The 26031-nt window shown below is 48.7% G+C and overlaps 1 protein-coding gene across 4 annotated transcripts; it reads right to left on the reverse strand.

Annotated features, from left to right (window-relative positions):
• Positions 1 to 1005: 1005 nt before the first annotated feature.
• FAM3D (FAM3 metabolism regulating signaling molecule D) lies at positions 1006 to 25586 on the reverse strand. 4 transcript variants are annotated; one of them, XM_073350920.1, is made up of 11 exons: positions 25446 to 25586; positions 21518 to 21564; positions 15071 to 15137; positions 13249 to 13356; positions 12469 to 12489; positions 11308 to 11431; positions 10750 to 10808; positions 6103 to 6153; positions 3212 to 3296; positions 2406 to 2532; positions 1006 to 1342 (listed from the first exon to the last, which is right to left on the reverse strand). In XM_073350920.1, exons 3-11 carry the CDS (start codon positions 15081 to 15083, stop codon positions 1253 to 1255), a joined length of 678 nt encoding a protein of 225 aa, XP_073207021.1. In that variant the 5' UTR covers positions 15084 to 15137; positions 21518 to 21564; positions 25446 to 25586; the 3' UTR covers positions 1006 to 1252. The 4 variants fall into 4 exon arrangements, with proteins under 4 accessions (XP_073207021.1, XP_073207020.1, XP_073207019.1 ...); XM_073350919.1 differs by having other exon boundaries at positions 15071 to 15140; XM_073350918.1 differs by lacking the exons at positions 21518 to 21564; positions 25446 to 25586 and adding an exon at positions 16210 to 16513.
• Between the last annotated feature and the right edge of the window lie 445 nt (positions 25587 to 26031).

Here is a 26031-nt window from a genome sequence, read left to right on the forward strand (position 1 = left end):
AGGTGACACATGCCCAGATTATCCAAGCAGGTGATCCAGCCCCATGCTTCAGAGGAAGGCGAAACCCACCACCCATGGTCCCTGCCAAACTGAGCTGGGGTGAAATTCCTCCCTGACCACAGATCTGGGGATCAATCTGACCCTGCACATGTGAGCCAGATTCACCAGCCAGGCAGCCAAGAAAGAGGATTTGCTGGACCACCTGACCTCTGGTGCACCCTGCCCTGTGTCCTGACTCTGGCTGTGCCCAATCTCTGATGCTTCAGAGGAAGGAGAGAAAAAAAAAATCTCAGAACACACCAGTCCAACAGTTCACTGGGCAGAAAGATCCCTTCCTGACCACTGTAAGTGACCAGCTATAGCCCTGAAGCATGAGATTTGATTACAGTTATTCTCATAATGCAGAACTGCAGGTGTTACAAGCATGCTGAGGGCAGAGCAGGGCTTCCTGGCCTCCCCGTGGCCCATGAAGGAAGGGAACGAACAGGGGGAGTCATAGATTCCCACATTCCAAGGCCACCATGACATCCACCCCTCCCACGCCCCCCAAAGGCTTTAGAATTTCTCCTAGAAGCTGGGTTAAAGTTTATACTTAAAAAAGATATAAAAGCTTGTCTCAAAGACTCCAAGTGACAGCGAGCACACCACCTCCCCAGCAAGCTGTTCCGATGTTTAATCCCTCGTCTTGCTAGGAAATGGCATCTTATTTCAAGGTTGAATTGATCTAACCTCAACTTCCAGCCACTGGATTTTGTTCTGCCTTTGTCAGCCAGGCTGAGAAGCCCCCTGCCTGCTGATCTCTTTTCTTGGCAACAATGTGGGAGGATTTAACTGGGAACATCACTTTTAACAACTCAAGAAGCAGAAGCTGAAGCAATTTCTTCCCAAGTGGGGTTATTGGGGCACTTATTGTTTTGAGACAGACAGAAAAACTAAATGCCTGGTATTGAGACTGCTGCCTTCACCTCAACATGTGCCGTATTAATATAATAAAGCAGCATGCTGGAAGATTAGACATTTGCTGTGACTTCATTGCCGGTGTAGTATACCATAGCCTACATGGTTTTAAAGCAGTGTTTAGACACCCTTATAAGTTGGCTGGTGATTTGAAAACAGCCAGTTGGCTTGTGCTGTCACGGAGCTGGGATCAGTTCATATGCTGGATTCAGCTGGAAATGCCGTCTTCCAGCCAAACAGGAACGTATTGTTAAATAAGGCTGGATGTGGGCGTTGTTCTGACTTCAGCACACTGTTAATCCATCTTCTTTGGGAGACATCCTTCCATTTCCAGAACTTCCGGCCAGCCGTCATATTTGTTTTTTGCCGCTTCATTTTTTAAGTGCTTTGGAGGGGGAAAAATGAAATAAAGCAGAGGGTTTGGCAAGGGCAGAAGTGAATGTCAGATTTACAAGACGACAGATAATCAGTATAATGTGGGTATAATGTCATCTCCCCTGCATGCATTGTCAGCACGGCTTGGAACATGGATGTTCAGCCCTGCAGCACAGAGCTCTACCGCTTGAGCTAAAGGAGAAGCTCCATTAGCTGGTAGTGGTAGTAGGCTGTTGTCCTTTAGTGGACCTGCCATTTAGTTAGTGAATTGTATATGCAAGATGAAAGGTACATTTTCAGCAGACAGTGCAGAAAGTTCAGGTGCTTACCACTTAGGGTATAAAGGTTATGCCATTACAGAATTATCAACCCAGTTCTGACTCTATACATTTTTGACCACACATGCAAAAGCAGCACCAGTGTGTGCTGGAAGGAGCAGAGGTGGTTCCAGGCTCCCATCTGCCAATGCAGACTGTCTGTCCGGGAGCAGCACAAGACTGCATGGAGAGGGGAATACATAGGAGACAGTCATGTCTTGGGGCACACAGGACATGTCTCTGCTGCTGCACAGTTGCGGTCACTGGGAGGCCTGTGCAGTGGCTTCTCAATTGGTGGCTTTGGAGAAAGCTGGAATTAGGACAGAAGCATTTTGCCTCACACGTTCTCTATGGCCCAGGCTTCTCCAGTGCACGTGTGTGAAGAGTGCCCCACTGGAGGTCAGCCCTGTGCAGCGTCTCAGTGTGGGGCACAGGAACTGGGCTGCAGAAGGGGACATTCGATTTGTCCGTTTGCATGCGAGGCCTGGCAGGTTCCTCCAGTTCCGTGCGGCTGTACAGCAGTGCAAGGGAACAGAGGGCAAGCTTTGGATTTGCCTGTGTGTGCCACATGGTCTCGCTGAACTATGGCCAGAGCCAGGCACTTGCCAGGCTTTTAAAAAAAAAAAAAAAGAATTTGTCCGAGTCAAACGAATACCTGCAGGAGACAGGACAGCCTGAATGGTAGCAGCTCAGGCAGAAGTGGCCCTACTACTAACCAAGGCCACAGGCTTCCTCTTGGGGGAGAGGGGAAAATACCTGTTCATAGGGGCTTTTATCCTTGAGCCCTTTTGCACCCACGAAAGTCCAGTTGTCTCGGAAGGCCAGCTTGCTCGCGTGGCTACTTCCCAGGTTGGTGAGTAACGTCCGTGCTTCATCGTTCAGCCTAGGAGAAAAAGGGAAAACAGGAGAGCTGGGTAGCAGCTCCCTCATCCTCTCAAGGGAAGCCTGCACTGCCGTTCCAGCCAGGTTCCGGATCGGTGCGACGCGCTCACCAGCATAGTGCTGAGTCTTCCCATTGGGCATTACGCAACTTGACAAACAGCTGTCACCTATTTGTTCTTTCATCTTCTCCTCTGGGGGAGAAGTGTGTGCAGGGGAGTGCTGGCTTTGGAGTTTTTAAAACCATATCATTATAATTTTTATAATAATTGGGTAATGTACCTGTTGTGATATGTTTGGTATAGATGGCAGGTCAAAGAAATGTGCCTTGCACTTGGGGAAGAAGGTGGGGAGGTTCGTGATGGTCCAGAGCTCCTGGGGGACATTCAGTGCAGCTTCCTGAGCACTGGTGTAATGCGTAACGTGTTCTCCGTCTGACACATGGTGATTGGCAAGCAGACAGCTGCATTCTGCATCGTCTGAGGTTTCTGAATGGTCTCAAGGGGTAGCTCCCTGTAGAGCACATTATCTTAATCCAGTTTTGATTGCAATGCAAGGACTGTCTGTATGGACTTGGGGTCTGATCCTGCTCCCCCAGAACCGAATGAGAGATTTGCCATTGACTTTGTGGGTGAAGGACTGGCCCTTGGAAATCAAACATCACTTCCTTGGATTATACTTACTTTGTTGCTGGATCATCGTAGGAGGCAACTATCACTATAGTGCCACTTTGGATTGCTTTCAGGAAGTCCAGTAACAGATTGATATCTGGTAAAGAAAAGAAAATCAACGGAAACATTCTGCTAAAAGACCTGGTACCCAGCCACAACCAGTTTCCCAACAGATGTTGCACAGGGATAGTGGCTCAGCATAAGCACTACGTCCTTCAGTCCTGGGAGAGTCCTCAGCATGAATTGCAGAGGAGAATTTCACCCATAGAGTACAACAGCATTTTCCAAGTCAGACTGAATTTGCAGCACACTGACGTTAAGAGAACAGACCTGTTTCAGACGATAGACAGCAATGTAACTTCTACACAATTACACTTGCCTGGCATAACATGCATACTGGTTTCATTTAATCATGCTTTATGTTAGAAAAAAACTGCACAGAGATCTTACTGCAATGAACTTTAAATTATTTCACTAGCTACTCGGATACTGAGGTCCTGACCGTATGGAAAGGCTATGGTTTTTGAAAGATGGTGTCTGTCTTCCATTAATAATTTCCTTTCCAATTATTCTCCTTTGGGTTTCCCTGGTGAGCCAAATGAGCCCATTTCTGTAAAGTATTATTTATAGCTTTCCTATCCAACATGGTTTAAATCAAAGTTCATCACACAGCATCATTTAGGCTAATTAATAAAATACCTCCTTGCTGATCAATCAGCCAAAAGCGATTGGGCTAAACTCATTAGGATCAAAGACAACTGCCACCTCACATACCCACTGGGCTGTTCCATGGAGTGGCTTAATGACCGGGCCTCAGATACACAACAACTGTGCATAGAATGTTCTGCCTCGGGGAGAACTGTTCAGCTGAAAATTAATTTCTCCACATTTTGGCGTAGGATCGGAGCAGGTGCCGAATGCCCCCTCAGCACCTTTTAACTTCAATGGGTTCGAAGGCAGTCCCCAATTTGCAGACGGTCCCTTGCACTTTGCAGGATTGGGCCCTTTGCACCATGTGCAGAGTTAATTTCTCCCACGGCCATGGTATGGAAAGCCGTCTTTGCCAGCAAAACTAGTGGAAGCAGGTATCAGGCATCTATTATTAATGTTTGCTCAGTAACGATGGAATTCCATTTCACTAGCATGAGTCTGGTGGGAGCAATGGAAATGAAGATTAATGGCACATGGAACTAAACGCATAGCTCGGGATCCTGATCCTGCAATTGGATACACCTAGGTGCAACGGTCTGATCCAAGTGCATGTTTGCAGCCCTAGTTAGCTACATAAAATTGGATGCAGATTAGCTAGCACTTTGAGACTCCATTGCAGCCGTTACCGGTACCCACTGAAGTCACTTGAGATTCTTCAGTGTAAGGCTCTGTCTAGGGACCTGCGGAGAACTGCAGCTTCTGGACTGACAATGCCTGGGGCAATGACAATGACAATGCTGCGCAGCAAACGTTCAGCCGGTGCACAGCCACCGCCGGGGTAGGAGGGCATAAAGGGCTCTTGGGCAGAACGGGTCTAATCCTGTACACGGCTGAGCACCCAGACGTCCAGGACGGCTGAGGGTGCTTTGCAGCTCACAGGAAACACTGAGCCCTTAGCCCCGGAAAGCGACAGTCATCCTGTGCAGAAGGCCCGAAACAAGCCCTAAGAGCCAGTTAAGCCCCTCTGAGGGCTCGAGTGGTTCCTGAGCCTAGCGCTGCCTCCCCGCACAGGTGAATTGCACTTGCAGAGCGTAAGTGACTTGTACCTCTGTTCTTTCCACATCGGTTTCAAATTAAACATCTAGGGCCACATCCTCAGCTGGTGTAACCTGGTGTATCTCCACTGTTGTTAACAGTCCCACGCTGATTGACACCAGCTGAGGGTCTGGCCCCGCAGTGCCCAATCCTGCCCTCTGCTGCCTGCAATAGGGTAGCAGAGGTGTACCCGCATGCAGAATTTGGCCTCTTGGATACTGGCAGGTGGAATAATCATGCTGGAAAGCCAAGAGTGCGATGGTAGTTAAGGCATTTCCCCCTATCAGACTGCAGGTTGGAGGGTTCTCTGGCTGGAAGACACTGAGCAATGACATTCCTAATGGAGAACAGCTCCATGGAGATCCTTGGGGAGTTCAGCATACAACCTACGGATGAGCTTTCTTACAGAGCTAACACCACGTACTCTGCACTTTGTGATCGGCCAACTGCTAGATACATGTTTCAGAAGGGCTGGCATCTGGGCACTGTAGTATCTACACGACACAAAACGTGGGCCCAGTACTGTCCTGTTCACTCACAAGAGGCATCCCATTAAAACCTGCAGAATAATTAATGTGAGCAGAGCGAGGGGGATTTCTATAGGAAGATAAAGACTGTTTTTTAAAAACATGCTTTTAGATGGATGTGATTAATGCAGAAAGCGACTTAGCATCTATACATTGAATCTGTAATTTACTCTGTGATAGGAGGGGAAGAAAAGAAGCTACATAAAACAAGATTGCCAAACCCCAGTGTTCAGAAACCATGAGTCAGGTCTCATTGGTTTAATAATCACAATACTTCAAAAATAATAAATATGGATCTTTTTATGCGCCTTGTTTATTGAGACATTAGGGGGCACGTTTTCAAGCTTTTCTCCACAGCCATGAGGGCCAGAAATGTCCTTTTTTTAAAAAAATATAAAACCCAAGAGTCTCATTTAATAACATGATTCCAGGAGTAGGGGCTTAAGGAAAACACCAAACAGAAATAGCAAGAGTTGGCAGCACTGCTTAGGTCCATTTCATTTTACTAGTGAGTAAACAGACGAGAAGGTAGAAGGAGCTAGTTATCAATACTGCTTGCAATTCTCTGGATCTTACTATAAAAGTGAAGTGCTGGTAGATGCTGAGTGTTTAGGGAAAGCAAAGCCCTACCTCCAGAATACATGTCGAAGACGTCGGTTTTCATGAGCTGGCCATTTGTTCCTAAAGTGGGAAATGAAATAGCGCAATTACTTTTGAAACTGTAAGCTTTGTGACAGAAATGCATTGTTTAGTCCTTCTGTTCAGCTCACGCATCCAGGGGAATATGTGCAGAATTGCTCCTTGGTGCAATCCTGCACTTTGTAGAGGACACGGTGCCTATGACTGGAACTATGGGATTAGCACAACGATCTAGTAGTGGGGAAAGGATCTAGTGCTGTTGAATGAGCGGAGCTGCTAAAATAAGTGACACCAGGCTGAATGGCCATCAGTTCATTTTAGGTCCCAGTCCAGCAAAAGGGACCAACTAGAACAGATCCTTGTGCCACCAGCAGAGGAGGCTCAATGGAGCTCCAGAATGGTCTGAGCTGGTGGATCTGATTGCAGGATTGGGACCATAATGTGGAATGAAAACATTAAATCAGGCAATGGCAGCACCCCCCGATCCCAGGGAAAGGGGCCCGAGCTGCCAAAGAGAGAAATGACACCAGCAGAAGGAAAGCGTGGAGTGCTGATCTCACACAATTCCGTAATGAAAAGCTCAATGTGGATTGTCCCAGGCCTGTGTGAGCTATTCCTAGGAATTCCTGAGTGCTAAATTCACACTCCACAGAGTCCGTCAATCTGCAGCGATGCTGCTGATAAATGACAGTGAAGGTTTTCATTCTAAAAAGAGCAGAGTACGTTGGAGGAATGCAAGGTTCCCTAAGACCAACCCCCTACGTTAAACCCTTGGCCTCCTCAGTGGACCCACTTCGGCTCTGACACCCATGCAGCCTCCTGACATCTGTGGGGCTAGGTGGATGTGTGGGCAGATTTTGACAATCTGTGGTGTCTGTAGCCAGGCTCAGGAGCAGCTGGGGTGTCTCCATCTCTGTCTTTATCACACCGCTGCCCACTCTCCCAGTCGGGCAGGAGCAAACTAGAATTGGCAGGAACTGAACGCTCTTGGACAGTCTCACGCCATGCCCCTTGGAGACTCCAGAGGCTGCCCGCTAACCCACTCGGTGCATTGGAGTGCCGAGGTGTGACACGCAGGTGGCAGGCTGTGCAGTCACTGATAATATCATCCCATGCTGATGGGGAGGTCCATTCACTGTTAGATCTCTCTGCCTGGGTCTGCGGGATGCAGGGGAAGGGCCCGGGAGTCTCCTCCCCCCACTTCTGATGCAGCAGGGGGCTGGGCACAGTCTGTTTGGGGACGGGAGACTCTGGAGCAGCTGCGCGTCAACAGCACTCCCAGCCTCCCCAGTGCGGGAGGAGAGGGGAGGGCCACGAGCTCACATCTCCATCCACATGGCCCGGGGGCAGGAGGAGAGGAAGAAGGGTAGGCTGTGGGCGGTCAAAGGCGTGTGCAAATGTCCCTCTCCTGGGCACTCCCCTGGCATCCCAGGCCAGCCAATCAGATGTGTTAGCCAGGATCCCGTGAGGGGTCCCCAGGGCAGGTCAGCCCTGCTGCTCCCTCAGACACCGGCTGCATTGGTTTCCAGCACAGGAGAATGCTACTCAGTGCCCGAACCTCACAGTGTAACGTAACTCTGGTCCTACTGACCTGTGCTGGGCTGGGACAACAGACCAGCTCTTCCCAAGTGGTGGTCTCCTGCCGGCGGCCGTGCCTTGCCCTGCTTGCCATGGGCCACCCTGTCCCCATTAAACGCCCAGCCTAGCCACCAGAACAAGGGGAGTGGTTGTGAGCCACATAGCGGCCGTACTGGAAATGGTCTTTCCTTAAGAACATAAGAACGGCCATATTGGGTCAGACCAAAGGTCCATCTAGCCCAGTAACCTGTCTTCTGATAGTGAGTAATGCCAGGTGCCCCAGAGGGAATGAACAGAACAGGTAATCATCCAGTGATCCATCCCCTCGCCCATTCCCAGCTTCTGGTAAACAGAGGCTAGGGACACCATCCCTGCCCATCCTGGCTAGTAGCCATTGATGGACCTATCCTCCATGAACTTATCTAGTTCTTTTTTTGAACGCTGTTATAGTCCTGGCCTTCACAACCTCCTCTGGCAAGGAGTTCTACAGGTTGACTGTGTGTTGTGTGAAGAAATTCTTCCTTTTGTTTGTTTTAAACGTGCTGCCTATTCATTTCATTGGGTGACCCCTAGTTCTTGTGTTATCAGAAGGAGTAAATAACACATCCTTATTTACTTTCTCCACACCAGGCATGATTTTATAGATCTTGTCATATCCCCCCTTAGTTGTCTCTTTTCCAAGCTGAAAAGTCCCAATCTTATTAATCTCTCCTCATATGGCGACGCTCCATACCCCTAATAATTTTTGTTGCCCTTTTCTGAACCTTTTCTAATTCCAATATATATTCTTAGAGACGGGGCAACCACATCTGCAAGCAGTATTCAAGATGTGGGCGTACCATGGATTTCTATAGAGGCAATATGATATTTTCTGTCTTATTATCTATCCCTTTCTTAATGATTCCCAACACTCTGTTAGCTTTTTTGATGGCCTCTGCAAATTGAGTGGATGTTTCCAGAGAACTATCCACAATGACTCCAAGATCTCTCTTGAGTGGTAACAGCTAATTTAGACCCCATCACTTCATATGTATAGTTGGGATTCTATTTTCTGATGTGCATTACTTTGCATTTATCAACATTGAATTTCATCACCCTAAGGGGTGCCATGTTATGTCCATTTTGTTGCCATCACCCAGTTTTGTGAGATCCCTTTGTAACTCTTCACAGTCTGCTTTGGACTTAACTATCTTGAGTAGTTTTGTATCATCTGTAAATTTTGCCCCCTCACTGTTTACCCTTTTTCCAGATAATTTATGAATATGTTGAATAGGACTGGTCCCAGTACAGACTCCTGGGGGACACCACTATTTAACTCTGTCTATTCTGAAAACTGACCATTTATTCCTACCCTTTGTTTCCTATCTTTTAACCAGTTACTGATCCATGAGAGAACCTTCCCTCTTATCCCATGACAGCTTACTTTGCTTAAGAGCCTTTGGTGAGGGACTTTGTCAAAGGCTTTCTGAAAATCTAAGTAGACTACATCCACTGGATCCCTCTGATCCACATGCTTGTTGACCCCCTCAAAGAATTCTAGTAGATTGGTGAGGCATGATTTCCCTTTACAAAAACCATATTGATTCTTTCCCAACAAATTATGTTCATTATGTTCACTGCCATAGTATGGAAAGCCGTCTTTGCCAGCAAAACCAATGGAAGCAGGCATCTATTATTAATGTTTGCTCAGTAACTATGGAATTCCATTTCACTAGCATGAGTTTTGTGGGAGCAATGGAAATGAAGATTAATGGCACATGGAACTAAACGCATAGCTCAGAATCCTGATCCTGCAATCGGATACACCTAGGTGCACCCCGGGCCCCTTTCACTGCTGCATTACCCTCGTCTCCTGCCTGCACAGCTGCACTGGTTGCAATAGAACCACCCGGGCAGAGTAACAGTGGGGCCCCTGGGGTCTCTCTTTCTACCGGAGACGTTCTCTGATAATCGGCCTTTTGTCAGATTGACTTCAAGCTGCCAAGCTGAGCTCCCATTGCGGGGGCATGGCAGCTCCTTCATGCCGGAGCTGGGCCCTTTCCCTGAAATGCCGACCAGAGAATTCAGTTCTCGGGTTAAGGATGCCAGTGAGCAGAGAGACAAAGCTACAGTGTCTTTTATCGTCTGTCCCAGTGGCTTATGCCCCAGCTCCTGCTAAATGGGTTCCTAAGGGGTGCCATGTTATGTCCAGCAGTAGGAGAGACTCAGAGCAAACCTACTGATACTTGACCGCCTTCCATTAACTCTGCCAGGGCACAGCTTGCTGAGCCCGCTTTCCTCCCTGTGGGGGAGCTACCTGGTTAAAGCTCTGTGCTTTTTGTGGGGATTGCTATTTAAACCCTGAGCTGTGTTAACACCCATTGAGCTCTGAACCTCCCAGCTATTTTCTCATTGCCACCTTATCTTTCTGGAGACCGGCAGGATGAGGGACTTGGCTCTGTTCAGTGCCCAGCCAGCAGTGTCAGTCTGTGTTTCTGGGGCCTGTGCCAAATTCGGCATCGGGCCAGTGATTTTGCTCACTCTGGGAAACTCAGCAGGGGGTGCTGGGACTAACAGGGAGAGTACAAAGAAAAGTTAAATGACGAGGGAGGTTTACTCCAGGAATCAATGTTTTTGGTCAGCAGCCAATAAGAGGCCAAACCCTGAGGTCCCTGCTCCAGCAAGACTAGATGAAAATGGAGTGAATGCTGTTCAACAGGAGTTTGCCCGACTAAGGACTTCCGGAGTGGGCCCAATAATGCTACTTAATGCTCTGCAATGCAAGAGTCAGATCTTCACCTGGTGTGAGCTGAAGTCAGTGGACCTGGGCTGACCTCCACTAACTGGGATCTGGCCCTCTATTTGCTGGGCAAGCATTAGTTAATTGAGAGACAGCCGACTCATAATTAAATAGGTAACTAGCTATGAACCTAGAGCCCAAGGAGTCATTACTGATCAGTTACTCATGGAGGTGAGCAGCTGCCCAAATGCATCAAAATGGCTGGGGCTGCAGCCCTGCAGTCGGTGCGGGACAGGGCACCCTGTGTAAAAAGGAGAATGATTCCCACTCCGAGAACTCACCGTTTACTAGTGCAATGTTTAACCCTCTGCCAACGTTGCTCTTCACGCCACTCATGATACTGGAAATAAAGCGCAGAGAATAAAATGGCAAGTAGCATCATCCTAGCAATGTCCGTGCAAAGGAAAGAGCCCAGCATGGCCATTTGAAAAGGGCATCCGCAGGGTTTGGTTTAGGCCAGCTGCAATGTCCATGAACACAGCAGCAGGGAGACCTGTTTTCAAAAGGGTTTCAACCCCATTTGTGCCTGTGCCCATCACCATTGCTACCCAGCAGGCTTTCTTCTCCTGTTCTGTGAGCAGGTGCCGTCCCCAGGTTCCCCCCACACACAGCCCACATACTATGTAGGGTCCAAACTTGTCCCTTGCCTAAGTCTGCTTTTGTCAAGCAAAGAAATTAACAACATGACAAAGAGCGGCTGAATCCCTCTCCCCAGGCTTGGCTGCTGCTAAGGTTCCTCCCTCACGGCTGCTCAGCCAACCCCTCCAAGTCCTCTCCCGAGAGAGTCCTTCCTACCTCCAGTGTAACATGGTGTTTTGGTGTGCTACTTCAGTACTTACATCGTATTTTCAAAGCACATCGAAGGCCCAACAACATTGGCTGCTCCACTCATGACTTTAAAGGCAAATGAGTTTTCGGGACAACTTTTTTGGTTACCACACTTGTTTCGTGGGGGTTGGGTCTCTGAAGGGAATGAAGAGCAGACTGTAAATTGCACTGCATTGCACAGGCAGCCTGTGAGGGTTTTCAATACATGGGCCAAATCCTGAGGGGACTGACTCAGTTTCTCTAGACACCAGAGGGAGTTTGCATCTAACCTGAGCAGAGATTTCAGTGTTTGGGGCACTGGGTGAAATTCATCCCTGCACAGTTGTGTGTGTGTGTGTGTGGGGGGGGGGGGGGGAGGGCGGGGGGAGGGCGGGGTATCACCTTGGCAGAGCACCACACGAGTTTATTGTTCCGATATTGGCATGCAACCATTCTGGGCAGAAAAGGGAGTCTGAAATAACTGCAGCATCTCTCAGGAAAGAGACGGACTGGGGTAAGCTCCAGTAGCCAGTGAAATGGAAGTTGCTGAGCAAAAGGCTCATTTAGCCGAGTCCCTTGAAAGTTTAACGAGGAATCAGTGTATCAGTGGAGGGGGTGAATCAGGCAGGGCCTGGCGCAGGCGTGTGTGATGCTGGTTCAGAGTGAATCGTTTGCCATCGCTAGCAGAGTGCAGCGTCCAGAAGGGGTTTGTCCCGCCCCAGTCAGCGGCTGTCTCAGCAGGCAGGTGAGTCCCAGACACAGCATCCATCGAGTGGAGACTGCTGCTCTCACTGCGTGCAGTCGCACCTGGGACCCTCGTCTAACTTCCGGCATCGCATGGGCCGGAGAACCTCGCCCAGTGATTCCTGCATCCAGCCCAGCACCTCGCTGTGAGCCACAGCGCATCTTTCGGAAAGACACCGAGCCTCGAGCTGGCGTGCTTGGGAAGGCTCGCCTTGAAGGGGGCCGCTTGACATCAATACGGGGGAGCAGAACTGGGGCCTTGGTGTGACTCTCTGACAACAAGTCAGGCCCCAGGGATGAACTCCTGGCCCCACAGGAGTCACCAGTAAAACTCCCAGGCACTTCAGCGGGGCAGGATTTCACCCCTTGCCTCCCTCGTTCTGCCAGCACTTCTCAGAGCTCCATGCGGCTCCGGCATGGTACAAGTGACATGAGAACGGTATACTCACTGGGCAGGTCAGGGCCGGCACCTGGAGAGACACAAACAACAGCATCACAATTCTGAGACATCCTGCCCTTTTGCCGAGCCGAACGAGAGACTGGGCAGCAAAGGAAGTGATTGGAGGAGGAAGGCGGGTGTCTGGCTAAACAAGCCTAACCCACCGTTCTGGATTAACGGGGTCGGCTGGGGAGACCCACCGCTTCATAGAAATACATACATGAGTCTAAATGAGAAAAGATGATTTATCATGGACTAACTGACCGGGCGCCATGGATGCAGAGCCAGTAAGCGCAGGGGCAAACATCTATGCCCCAAGCCGGAACATCTACACAGCTCTTTATAGCCCTGCAATGCCAGTCCCACAAGCCCCAGTCAGTGGACCCAGGCTCTGAGACTTGCTGCCACAGGTCTTTTTCTGCTGTGTGGACATACCCTGTGTGCCTAGCCCATGGCCCAGGGCCCCATGTGGGCATTAAATGGCGCAGAGTTGGAGGACTTGGTGAAGGTGAGCTAATTGGGCAAGCAGGATGGAGAGTACGCTGCCCATGCAGACCCACTGCAGAGATGGATGCGAGATCTTACGGTGCTATTCCCGTGCCCTGAGTAAATGGGTTCTGTGGAGGGGATATTGGGCAGAATACCCCATCCCACCAGAGGCAGGACCACGAGAGCTGCTAGGATCAGTATTGCCACAAATGACACATCCCATGGAGCCACCTATTTCCTCCCAGGGGAAGCCTTGGATGTATTCCAGGCTGGCCCCAGCAGTCCTGGTAAATCACCGTACCCAGCCAGCTCCGCAGACTGACGACCTTCCAGCCGGTGTTGAAGTACGTCTGTACAAAGAGCCAGGCGGTGCCCAGTGAGAACATCACAGTCGCTATCCGGATCAGCCCTGCAATGGGAGAGAGAGACAAGCGTGGTAAGTCGCAGCACTCTGGAGAGTGGAGCAGCTCGGCCCCTGAGCTCATTTCCCGCCACTTGCCAGGGACCACGGGTCACTCTCAGAGAAGGACGCAAGTTCCTGGCAGAATTCTCCTCCGACCTATGGAGAAGTAAAACGTGACTCTCTTTTTTTAGCTGCCCGAGAGCCCCCCTGCAGTCGGAGCCATGGGGGCAGACCCCTGCCCCCACACAGAGCCCCTTTGATGTGGCCCTGCACTGGTGCAGACATCCACCCCCGTGGAGCCGGGGCCCAAGTAATTACCAGCATTGGGGTTAGGTAGGCCATCAGCGCCAACCCTGTGCCTGTTGTTTGGCTGTGCTTGCCCTCCACGTCCCCGGCCCTAGAGCACAATGCTGCACAGGGCTAGCCAAGCAGCGTTCATCAGCCAGTTCCCATGCAGCTGCAGAGGGAGAAGGCAAGAGAAGAGACAACCAATACCCCTGACAGCTGCGTGGGGAAAAGAGCAGGTACTGCCAGATCCCCTATGGCGGAGGGGCAGGAAGGCGGGGAAGGGAGTTCTGCTCATCCCCCCTGAGGCGAAGGGATGGGGGTGCTGTAAAGGTGGGGTTCTCCGGCAACAGCAACGTCACTATATGTGGGTTCCACTTAGCTATGAGCCCGAACCGCAACGCCTAGAGCCAACCCTCTTCAGAGCTCAGGGGTGTTCGGAGCTTGGGGCACGGCCCTCGCTGGCTCTAGTGGGTTTGCTTAATGGGGCCTGCATGCAGCAAGAGATTGAGTGGTGAGAGCACGAGACTGGGAGTCACGTTCTGCCACTGGCCCACTGTGCGACTCTGGGCTAGCCGCTTGGCCTACCTGTGCCTCAGTTTCCCATTCTTACATACAAATAATATGGGCCTCATGGGGCTTAGCCTGAGTTACTGGGGCTGGGTTCGATGCGCTGGGTGGAGCTGCTGGTTTGTGCTATGCAGGAGGTCAGTCTAGAGCAGTGCTTCTCAAGCTATCGGATGTGGGGGACTGGCAATTTTTCCCCAATGTGCACGCAGACCAGCAGCTGATGGCTCGCGGACCGGCACCGGTCTGCGGACCACCACTTTGAGTAGCACTGGTCTAGATCATCATAATGTTTCTTCTGGCCTTAAAAATCTTTGGCTCTATTAATGAATGTTTCTATAGTGCTTTGAGGTCTGTGGGCAAAAGATGCTACATAACTGCAAAGCATCTCTGAGGCGTTCAAAAGCCATGTAAATCCAAGTCTTTTTTGAGTTCCCAGAGCTGGGAGCCTCCTGACTTCCCCATCTAGTGACTAGCTCCCGTTGAACAGCTGTTAATGTAAATCTGATTGGTGTTTGGTTTTAAAGCAACGGTCAGTGGAGCACAATGCTCTTTCCCTGCCTTGGAAACATGATTGGAGAAAACATTTATATTGCATGTGAATGGCTCTTATGGAACCAAGAACCTCTCCACAGTCATCTCTTCCCCAGGCTGGAGGGATTTCACTGGAAAAAAGACAATAGGCTGAACTGTATAAAAGTTCTTCAGAAAAAGGCTGCACACTTATTGACACGTCGATCCTTTCCTACCACTCTGGCTGGACGCGGTAATTTAGAGGTCTTCATGCGAATGAGAAACAGGCCCAAAGAATAGGAACAAAGAGCATTTTTTATAATCATTATAAAAGAAATATCCTCTTGCCTCTTACCTGTCAACCTCATTGTAGCGCTCAGGTACAGTGGAATCTGGGCTGTAATCAAAGATCACAGGTCAACCTGCTGAAACAGAAAAAATATCTTGAAATGTAACTGTCCTCCAGCAAACCCAGGTAAGCGGTAGATTAAAGAGCTTACTTGCTGCGTAATGCTGCTAGAGCACCACAGAAGTATCCCATTTTACATATTTATCCCCAGACTGGATTTAGCTGCCATGGCTCTTGTAGAGCTAGTATAAGTCATTTTTACAATTTTCAGAATTTTTATAATTTTGGGTCCAATTGTATGACACCAGCAGACATTGTTTTAAACTTACTTCATTTTTAAGACCACCCTTGGCTACTCACCACTTATTCTTTGGACCCACCAGTAATGTTTTACGTTCTACTTCAAAATGGATCAATTTTTTTTTCTATCTGTTGCCGATTATAATAAGAATAATGAGTTTTGAAATTACTTGAAAATTGGATAGCATATTCTTTATTACAGAATATTTCAAATCATAGTTTTGTTGCATTTCATAGCTGGATAATGCAAAGCACATTTCTAATCCTAAAGCGTGCTAAGCACCAGGTGGGGACATGGCAAGGCTTGACCTTGACAGGTTAGGGAAAGTTTATTGTCACAAATCAATACCGTCAAAGAAACCACAGTACCTGAATAACTGAAAATAGTAACAAGCAAATGTTACATGCTCATATAGATCTCCATTCTTTGCATCACATATTTGATACTTTTTTTTGGCTACACACCCGAAATGGGAATTATAACTGTAACAGTTATTAAAGTTCATTAGGATAATTTCTAATGTAAATAAAGACACAGGACCAAATTCGATTCTTACGTGCCCTGGGGTGGCACCAGAAGTCTGCCAAGCACTTTGGATTTACAGTGGAGTAAGATCAGCATTTGTCCTACAGGATGAGAGTTTATCTAGCCTTACTCAGACATAATCCCATTGACTTTTCTGGGAGTTTTGCCTACATAGGGACAGAGCATGGACTATCTGTCTACTCTTATAAGCCCTCACTACCATTCTCTTTGAGCACCTTCAGGCCACAATGAATCGGACTGTCTGACCAAATCTAACCCCTTAGCAGTGGTAAAAGGAAGCGGGAAAGGGGACATTTACCTCCTGTGCTGCTGCCTATCCCCAGGCTGCTGCTTCTGATCTGACACACACACTGCAGGTGACTGTGGAGGATGGATCCCTTACCGCAGTTCTCGCTTTACCACTTGTGATTGCTCTGGAGCTGGGAGGCTAATTTTAACGGCTCGACACACGCCCCCAGCTCTGCTTAGTTCAGCCTTAAAGGAGCAAATGCTACTTTTGTTAGCTCTTCCTTGGAAAATTTCACACCCGAGCTGTGCTGGGTTCGGTGCTTCCTGCCTGTCGGGCACAGAATGAATGCTGCTGCCAGGCTGCGGTGGAAGGAGAGTGCTTTTTGCTTTTATGTAAAGATGGAAGAAAAAAGATCCTTCCCTCGAGTCTCTCCCTTTTCTCCACTGACCCTCCCATAACCAGATCGACAGGTCATGTAATCACTGGGCCAAAGAGTTAATGGCAAACCATCTCCCGGAGCTTTCTTTTCCTGCTCAGACTCGGACAATAGTTCCATAGTTGTGCAAGGGCTGAGTGTCACTCAGTCCTCAGGCTGGTGCTGCCAGTGTCTCCAGCCCCGCAAAGTGGGTGCGGAGGGGCATGGCCTGGCCCCTCTCTCTGCACCCCACAGAGGGGCATGCATGCCCTGACTGCAAGCCGGTGAGCGCCCAGAGACGCTGTGGCTCCTTGAAGCTCGTTGCCCCTCTGGCCTCCAGCTGGGCGGATGCAGCTCCACTGCCCCCCTCCCAAAGTGGCTGAGCGCCTACAAGTGCCATCCAGCCCTCAGGGCGTGTATGGCATGATTCCGCTTGCATCCCAAAGCGCTTTTTTAAGAGCTGGTGATGCCTCCCAGAAACCAGCCTGTCCAGGACTCCACCCGATGGGCCTTTGCTGCATTCCTGCAGGAGATCAGTGCGGGGCTGGAGTGCCCCACCAATGCACAATCAGATCCCAGAGAAGGAACTTACGCCTTGCCCAGGGAGAGTGGAGATGAGCTGGAGGGAAAGATATGCCCTGCCTTATTGGCCCAGCAGGTCTGCCAAAGCCAGCAATGAACTCAGAGCGCCCGGCCAGCCGAGTGCCTTACCCATAAGACCCTGCATTTAGGATGGGCAAGTTCTTATACTCTTAGCAAATTATTGCCCCTTCTCCCCAAGTCTCTGCTAAGCCAAAGGGTTTCAACCAGATTACAAGGCTGTACTGGTTTTACTTTTACTTCATGCGAATATTGAAGTATGCCAAGGAAGAGTTAATGACCCCGGGCTTACCAGCCCAAGCCATGATGTGGGATAAAAGATTGGCCTTCTTTTCCTTAGCTGCATTTTAAAGGAGCTCCAAAGCTTGCTCTCTGTGTGGTTGCTTCACATCTAGGTTTATTATTAACATGATAAATAGTTGCTAAGCAATGTATTGCCAGTTAGCAGCATCGTGGGTTTTTCTGACCCCAGAAGCCCTTATTTACAAGAGATAATATTCTGGCAGTTAATTTACTCCAGGGAAATATTGTTCATGCCCCAGCCACTGACCTTGATTGTATGAATCAAGGAAAACAGGGGCCAAAGTCAATTTTTTTTCCTTTTCGGCCAGTATTGAGGTTGTAGGTATTTCTCTGGGTTGGCGTGAACGTAAGAGACACATTCCTCTCTACAGCTTCAACGTCCAAGGAAAGAAAAAGTAGGGAATTCCATCCTGACTTGTTTTACTGGAGTCCTGTTATAATGTGAGAAACTAAGAAACTGGAGAACTGCCCCTGTAGATCCATCTCTGATTCCCAGTAAAGGCTAGACAGTGGAGACTGAAGGGACTTTGCCAGATTTTAGCTGGCTGCCTATTCTTAGCATGTCCACAAGATGATCCTTTAGCTGCGGTCCAGCCATTTAGGACCATTTACAATCAGGGGTTCTCAAACTTCATTGCACTGTAACCCCCTTCGGACAACAGAAATACTACACAACCCCAGGAGGGGGGACCGAAGCCTGAACCTGCCTGAGCCCCACCATGCCAGGTCGGGGGGTTGAAGCCGAAGCCCGAGCTCCACTGGTCCCAGGCGGTGGGGCTTGGGCTTCGGCCTGGGCCCCAGCAAGTCTGTCAGCCCTGGTGACCCCATTAAAATGGGGTCACGACTCACAGTTTGAGAACCCCGATGCAGAACCTCCTGCATCTTACAGGCAACAAACCTGCAGCCAGTGCTTCCTGCATCCAGCCCAGCAACGTGGGCTTGAACTAGAGCATAGAGATGTCTGAGCCGGATGCTGGAGAATTTGGAATAGAATGACAAAGAACAATTCCTCAGGTTCCCGGCTGGAACTGCCGTTCCCTGACCAAGGGTCAGATTGCTGAAAGCCTGAAACAAACGTCTCAGCCTGTCTTCCGCACCGCTATTAACGTCTGTGTACTTTCACCCAGCCAGTTATCTGGGATCTCGAGCTCCAAGGGCCAAGACTTAACCTCATGAATAATCCTGCCTTTCTCGGGGAGCTGCACTGATTTCAAACGCACCCAGGAGCTGGCTGAGTCAAGCCCTTTGGGCGAAGCGTAAGGGACTTGCAAATGGACAGCTCTAAGGATATCAATGGCAACCACTGTATGTGCGGGGGAGTTACCAGACCAGCCCCTCACCAGAATGGCTCTGTTCGTGGGAGTCCGCCTGCTCTGTCTGCCAGCGGCGATAAACTCGCGCACATGAGAAGAGAACCAGGCCCGCACTGCAGCCGCCAGCCACAGCCAGGCCAGGAAGAAGAAGAGGGGGTTATGGGGCAGGAGCATCAGCCCGAGCTGCCCAGCTCCTCTCCTGGCTTGGAGACTCCATCCATTGCTCTGGCACTGGGCCCAGCTTTCTGCAGGTCACTGGGCAGGTGGCCCTTTGCTGAGGGGCCAATGGACACCGAGGACTCCCCTGCACTACAGCCTCAGGCCCAGCACGGCCGCGGCTACTTGTCAGCCAGCCAAACGAGGTCCCTGGCAAGCGCATCCTCAGGCTGTAGAGGCTGCGACTCCCTCCTGCTGTGCCTGGGGCAAAGGCATGAGAAAGGAGGAGACCTACAGCCTCCACCTTCTTGTGGCACCACCATGGTCCCCGGCACGCAGCAGAACGAGAGTGGCCGAGAGTCACAGGAATAGCACCTAGGCCTGGCGACTGCTACGGGCACCAGGAACGGCCAGACCTGCTCTGCAGGGCCTCCGCCTCCTTCCGTCTCTGCTGCGGCGCCTCGCTCTCTTCCGACTCCAATTCAGACGAGTCTGGGAACACAGCGTGTGCTTCCTCCACCTTCTGCCTTTCCAAGCTCTGGGCTCCCACCCTGCCCAGCCCCGAGTGCAACAACCGGGACTGAGTCACCAGATCTCCGTGCTCTGCCAGGAGGAGCATGAAGCCAGGGAGTCAGATGGGGGCGGGGAGTGGGGGCTCCACCCTCCCAGAGCATTGCCAGATTTCGGGCCATGCAGCCTTTTCTGCGATGATGTGAGGGAGGGGGTGTTAGGATACAGATATTCAGGCCTGTCTGCAAAGGCCTGTACGCTAAGAATTTAGGGGTATTCTTATCACTTGGCTAGTTAGAGGTATAAAAGAAAGAATCAAAATCACTGTCTGCCGGTGTAAGGTCCTTCTCTTACTGTGACAGTCTGAGGCCCTGTTCTTAGGCTAAGGCCTTTGGCTAAGCAGCAGAGGCAGCCATAAGCTGGGAAGCGACCGGTCACCTCCTCACATCCCAAACCAGTCACATTGAAAGAAGGTGCTATGGGGCTGTTACGAATACAATCCTGTCCTGATAACGCCTATGGCCTCCAGAGAAAGGGAAGTGCCTAGAAGATGTAAAAGGAAATTGAGGTTGATAGTTTTCTGTCTGATAAGAACTCACTTATCAATAGACACAGCTGGGAAACTCTTATGTCTTTATAGATGTAGTTGTGAAATCCCCACTTCTGTATTGTTTTGTCATTATAGTTCCCACTTTGCTATTGTTTATTGGCACGGTCTCTGTCTGGTTCTGTGATTGTTTCTGTCTGCTGTATAATTAATTTTGCTGGGTGTAAACTAATTAAGGTGATGGGATATAATTGGTTAGCTAATCATGTTACAATATGTTAGGATTGGTTAGTTAAATTTCAGTAGAATGATTGGTTAAGGTATAGCTAGGAATATTACTATATAAATTAGGGGCAAACAGGAAGTAAGTTGGGATTCGAAAATAAGGAAAAAGGAACTTGTATTTAAGCTTGCTGGAAGTTCACCCCAATAAACATCGAATTGTTTGCACCTTCGGACTTCGGGTATTGTTGCTCTCTGTTCATGCGAGAAGGACCAGGGAAGTGGGAGAGTGAAGGAATAAGCTCTCTAACAGGGGATCTCCGTGAGCAGATCCTGTGGAGATTTCCTCTCCCTGCTGTGAGTATTGCCATAAGCCAGGAGGCTGCTGGCACCAGGAACATAAAACAGGGGATGGAAACTTGAAAATCCATGTGCTTGTTTTCACACCACTATCCCTAGCAATGAAAGAAACCAGGAAAGGGAGATACAGAAAATATAAGGATGTAGGATGGAAGGGACCTCCTGGGCCATCAAGTTCAATTCCCTGCTGTCACAGGCAACCTCATCCCATCATCCTCTTCATAAAATTATCAAGCTCCATCTTCAAACAAATTAGGAATTCAGTCAGGGGAAGGAGTGTTTCCAAGAAGGCTTTTTTCCCAGCATTTCCCCTTTGCACTGGCAGCGGCTTCACCCCCAACCAAACCCCATTCTAACTGGCCCCAAATCCCACCTTAACAGGAAGAGAACCACTCCCAGGAAGGCTCTTGCAAAATAATCTACAGAACCAATTGCTTCCTCCCCTTGCCCAGCTTTTATCCATCACACAATGTGTATTCATCTATACTCTTGTTGATTTTGTGGCAGGGTATGCAGAGAGATAAATGGCATATAAGCCAATAAACAGTACATCTTTCAGCAAGTCATTTACTTGTTTGTGCCATTTGTCTCTGATGTAACCCCAAATGAAACTCATTGGATCAAATCTGCCCCGATGAAATCCCCAGCACTTCACTGCAATATCCCAGGGATCATTTCATCCCACTATTTCTGTGATGTTCCCTTTTAATTGTGTGGATTGATTTTGGAAGATCCACTGAAAAGCAATGGAAGAGGAAGCAACTAGCCAGAGAGAGAGTAGAAAGGAAGAAGTTGTGGAAGACGGTGGGGGGTGAAATGTACAGATTGTTTGGCTCAACAATTAAACCCTTTCCAAGAACAAATCTATTTCTTAATAAACATTATCCAGGCAACACTTTTCCTCCTTTACAGGACCCCTGTCAGATACTAACATTAAAGGAAACTCTCTACCTGTTAGATCTTGGATCTTTCGAAGATATTGTTTGCAGCAGTCAGTCCTTAGGAGAGAAATTTCATGAAATGCACATATTCTTAAAGAGGTGAAGGGTTCATGTAGCATTCATGCACCTGGAAATAGTCAGGGCACACCCTGATTGTTGTGTAGGAGCGATGCACACATTGCTCTGTCCAAGGACACGGACCATGGGAACATGAACCATTAAAAAGTCAATTAAAAAACATAAACCATAAAAAGCTTCCTTAAACTAGGCTCAAGGCCTAAAAACAAAAATTATAATAAATAAAAACTAGTAAATAAAAATATTAATCAAAATCATATTATTTCCTTTGTTAATGCCTTTTGCGGTCAAAATATATAATGCGCAAATAAATAAATAAATAAATAAATAAATAAGCTAACAAAAGCAATCCAGTCAGCAAACCAGCCTGCTTGCTTGCCTAAAGCCGTGTCCTGTCTTGTATTAAACTGCCACAGAGAGGGCTTCAGAGATTCAGTACTTTCCAGTTTATGAATGTTCACATTCTCCTCCCAATAATGGAGGAAAACTCAGGTTAGTTTCCCAAGGAAAACACTGCTCTCTCTTTTTTCCTTTTCATTTCACTGCTGCACTTTTCTCTCTCTTCTGGCAGGCTGATGACCTCAGCTCAGCCACTTGGTTTCAGATACATGCTCACATACACACTCGTGGCAATAGACATTTCTAGCTACTGAGCTGACCAAAACATGGAAGTTGAGGATTTTCCCTTCAAAGAGATCAAAAGAAAAGTAGCACAGACAAAAGACAGACCTACATCCTGAATTGTCTCTCACATTCGCTATGCAGCTTTGGAAAAAAATTAGGCCAGCCCCTGAACTGATGTAAATCAGCAATGCTCCATTGATTTTAATGCAGCCGTGCCAATTCCCCCCTGCTGAGGATCCGACACCGTGCCTTCTAGCTGAACAGATAGATACAATTTGCTTTGAAACGATCATTGTTTTGTTCAGAGCATTTGCAAAATGTATTTGTTTTGACTTCAAAAATACCGGGCAGTTCAGAGAAGCAGGCAGATGAGTGAGCCTGAGTTCATGCCTTAGCTGTGTATTTAAGACGAGGCAGCATCTTCCCCAGCAGTCCCCCTCCAGCCTTAGTATCACTGTTCTCTGTGAGGATGTTCAGGGTGGTCAGTTTAAACCTTTTTCCTTCTTGCAAGTCAAGGAGGGGAGATGCAATCCTGCTTGGCAGAAGTGTGGAAAACCCCGGCTGACAAATGGGTCTCTAAGGAGACTTCCTGGCCCAGTCAATCCCAGGCTCTTTTGAGTTGTAGAACGCCAAGGAGGTGAAATACTGACATTTATAAGGCAAAACTTAACCAAATGCATCAAAACTAATTTGATAAGAGGACTGGGGCTGGATTGTTTTATGACAGGGAATAAATGTACTTTTACCCGTGATAAGGGTAGGGGGAATGTGATTAGTTGGGCTAGTCCATAGGCAAATGCCACCTGCGAGATGGCTTTTTTCTTTTCTTTTTTTTTTTTTTACTGTTCAACTCATACAAATATTGGGCCAAAGGCTTACTGTTGTCAGTCATTTGAAGAATTCAAAGCTGTTGTAGGTAAATAGTTACTCAGTGATAAGTTGTCAGGGTTAAAGGCTGGTCCCTGGATCTTTAGTTCAGAGCCAAACAGCTAGATCCACAGCGGGTGTAAATCAGCACAGCTCTAGCTGAAGTCAATGGAGCAGTGCCTGCCTACTCCTGCTGAGCATCTGGCCCAGAGCTGGGATAGGGTCTGGAAGCCCACTGCACTCTCTGTGGCTTTCCCAGAGTAAGGGGCAGGCAGGGTGAAGGCTCCTGGAGGTGGCAAGGGTGAAGGCTCAGGGGCCACCAGGGTCAACACCACACAGATGATGGCCTGGCTCCGTCCCTGCCCACTGCACAGTGCAGTTTTAGGTTGGCCCTGCCCTTCTCTCCTCTCTTAGTTGTTGTGGGCTGGTCCTGAAGGGTGAGGCTGATGAGTGAGGGGATTCCTGCCCCTCTAGAGCAGGGTACGGGTACTAACGTGCCCCAAGAAGTGCAGGTGCCTCTGGTGAATTTGCAGCTTGAAAGTGGCAGGAACCCTTCCTGCTGTGGGGCAGCCCGTTTACCAGAGCTATTCTAAATACGCCTCTTTCCAGGAACTCGCCTGGATGGGCTAGGTCCCAGCCCGCCTCACCTGGCTTAGAACCCTGCTCATCCTGGTGCCCGCTGTGCTGGAGAACTGCTCACTGGGAGACTCGCGCTGGACAATGCATCTGGGACCCACTGTTCTCTATGGTGGTGACGGGGCCATTGAGGGAATGGAGCACCGGCCATGGCTTCCAATACCACCTGCTCTGCTGGGTTCTCTCTGTGCTGGGTCCAGTTCCTCTGTCCTGCTGTTCCTCTCTGACCCTGATGTGGCTGGTCAGCTGGTTCAGGGAAGACGGGGTCGGCAGACAGGGCCTAATGGGATCGCCTACAAGTGACAGGACTCAACAGAAGGTCTGCCAGGCCCCACTAGACAACTATCCCCAGCTCCACGACACTGGGCTAGATCTTGAATTCCACTGACTGCAGCTGGAGCTATGCGATTCCCAGCGGCTGAGAATCTGGCCTATTGTCTTATTATCCTTGATTTTCAGCCTTTTGTCCAGTTTCAGTGCCCATCACAGAATCAATATCCAAACCACCATGAACTCAGCCTCACAGTGAGTTTCATCAAGCCCTGCAGCAGGGCCTGGAGGTAAAGTAAAATTACGTCAGTCCCTCCGGCACTGTCCCAGAGCTCAGCGGGATTCACAAAAGGACTGGACATTTCTATGGATAGCAAGAATACCCAGAATTAGAATGGTACATGCTAAAAAACCCTCCCGCGTCAGGGATCAGACATGAAATCTGACACTCCAAGCATAAGCCAGCCACTAATTACTGGGGCTTGGGAGAGAATTTTCCCTGGCAGCAGATTTCTCCCAGAGCTGCCTGCTGCAGGGTTCTTGCACCTTCCTGTGAAGCAGCTAGTGCTGGCCACCATCAGAGACCATCTACCAGCCTAGGTGATCCTTGGCTCTGACCCAATCTGGCAGCTGCTGTGTTCCTATGGCACCCCACACCCACCTTCCAGGATCTCCCCTAAGTTTATCAGGCTCGGAGATAAAGCAAGAGGCAGGTCAATAGGAAGAACCTGTTCTACTGCAATCCCCAGCACAGCCACCACAGCGGGCTAAGAAAACAAATATCAAAGAGCAATGAACACTGTGAGCACAATAAAAAGGAGGAAATGAAGAGGTGGGAAACCAAGGCAAATAGAGAGATAAAGGAACCTGACGCAAAGTGTCAGCAAACTGCAGCTGGCTCTCATACCTGATAGCTCCATGTTTAGTAACATGAGCTTTCGTGAGCTACAGCTCACTTCATCGGATGCATACTGTGGAAAATACAGAAGATGTTCTTATACATACAAACCATGAAAAAATGGGTGTTTACCATTACAAAAGGTTTTCTCTCCCCCCTCCCCACTCTCCTGCTGGTAATAGCTTATCTAAAGTGATCACTCTCCTTACAATGTGTATGATAATCAAGGTGGGCCATTTCCAGCACAAATCCAGGTTTTCTCCCCACCCCACCCCCGGAAATGGAAATGCTGGAAATGGCCCAACTTGATTATCATACACATTGTAAGGAGAGTGATCACTTTAGATAAGCTATTACCAGCAGGAGAGTGGGGTGGGGGGAGAGAAAATCTTGTGTAGTGGTAAACACCCATTTTTTCATGGTTTGTATGTATAAGAACATCTTCTGTATTTTCCACGGTATGCATCCGATGAAGTGAGCTGTAGCTCACGAAAGCTCATGCTCAAATAAATTGGTTAGTCTCTAAGGTGCCACAAGTCCTCCTTTTCTTTTTGCGATCATGTACCTTGTCTTCTTCAACTCCTCTAATTGGTTGTTTCTCTCTGCCTGTTTCCTTGTCATGTGCTGAAATTGTAAGCTGTCTGTTCCATGTGTGTACAGGGTGTAGTTCTGTGGAGGTCTGATCCGAGAACGATCTCTTCAGGCGCTATCAAAAAACAACCAACCAATACTCAGCTGGCCCTTAGACTAGCCATAAACATTACATTTTAATTAGCCACAGCATTTGGCACTGGTACTAAAAAAATCCTGTTTCTTTCAGAAATACTTCTAGTGATATTCTGATATTAGTAAACAATAAAGACATTTGGCACAGAACACACATCAGACAACAGGTTCTATCTCCAGTTAGTCAATGGACATGCAGAAACTGAAATGGCTCAGGGCTTTAAAACTAACTTTTGCCACAAATAGTGTTGTACAAGTACCCTGGCTGGAAAATTTTCCTTTGAAAAACCAGATACATAGAAATAAAGAAGAGTAAGAACAGAGTGAGGAGTGGAAAGAAGGAAACCTGTCCCCAGGTTATAGACTGTAAAAGTACACCAGCTAATCCGATTTCTCTCTCAGCTTCCCCATATTATAAGAAGGGA

The sequence above is a fragment of the Lepidochelys kempii genome, chromosome 7, assembly GCF_965140265.1.
Source record: "Lepidochelys kempii isolate rLepKem1 chromosome 7, rLepKem1.hap2, whole genome shotgun sequence".
Lineage (NCBI taxonomy): Eukaryota > Metazoa > Chordata > Testudines > Cheloniidae > Lepidochelys > Lepidochelys kempii.

What these genes read in the sequence shown, in the direction of transcription:
- FAM3D (XM_073350920.1), bottom strand. An exon ending in CTTCGACATGTATTCTGGAG is followed by an intron (nt 3,297 to 6,102) that starts GTAGGGCTTTGC and finishes TTTCTTTACCAG; the next exon opens with ATATCAATCTGTTACTGGAC. An exon ending in TACGATGATCCAGCAACAAA is followed by an intron (nt 2,533 to 3,211) that starts GTAAGTATAATC and finishes TTTTTCTCCTAG; the next exon opens with GCTGAACGATGAAGCACGGA.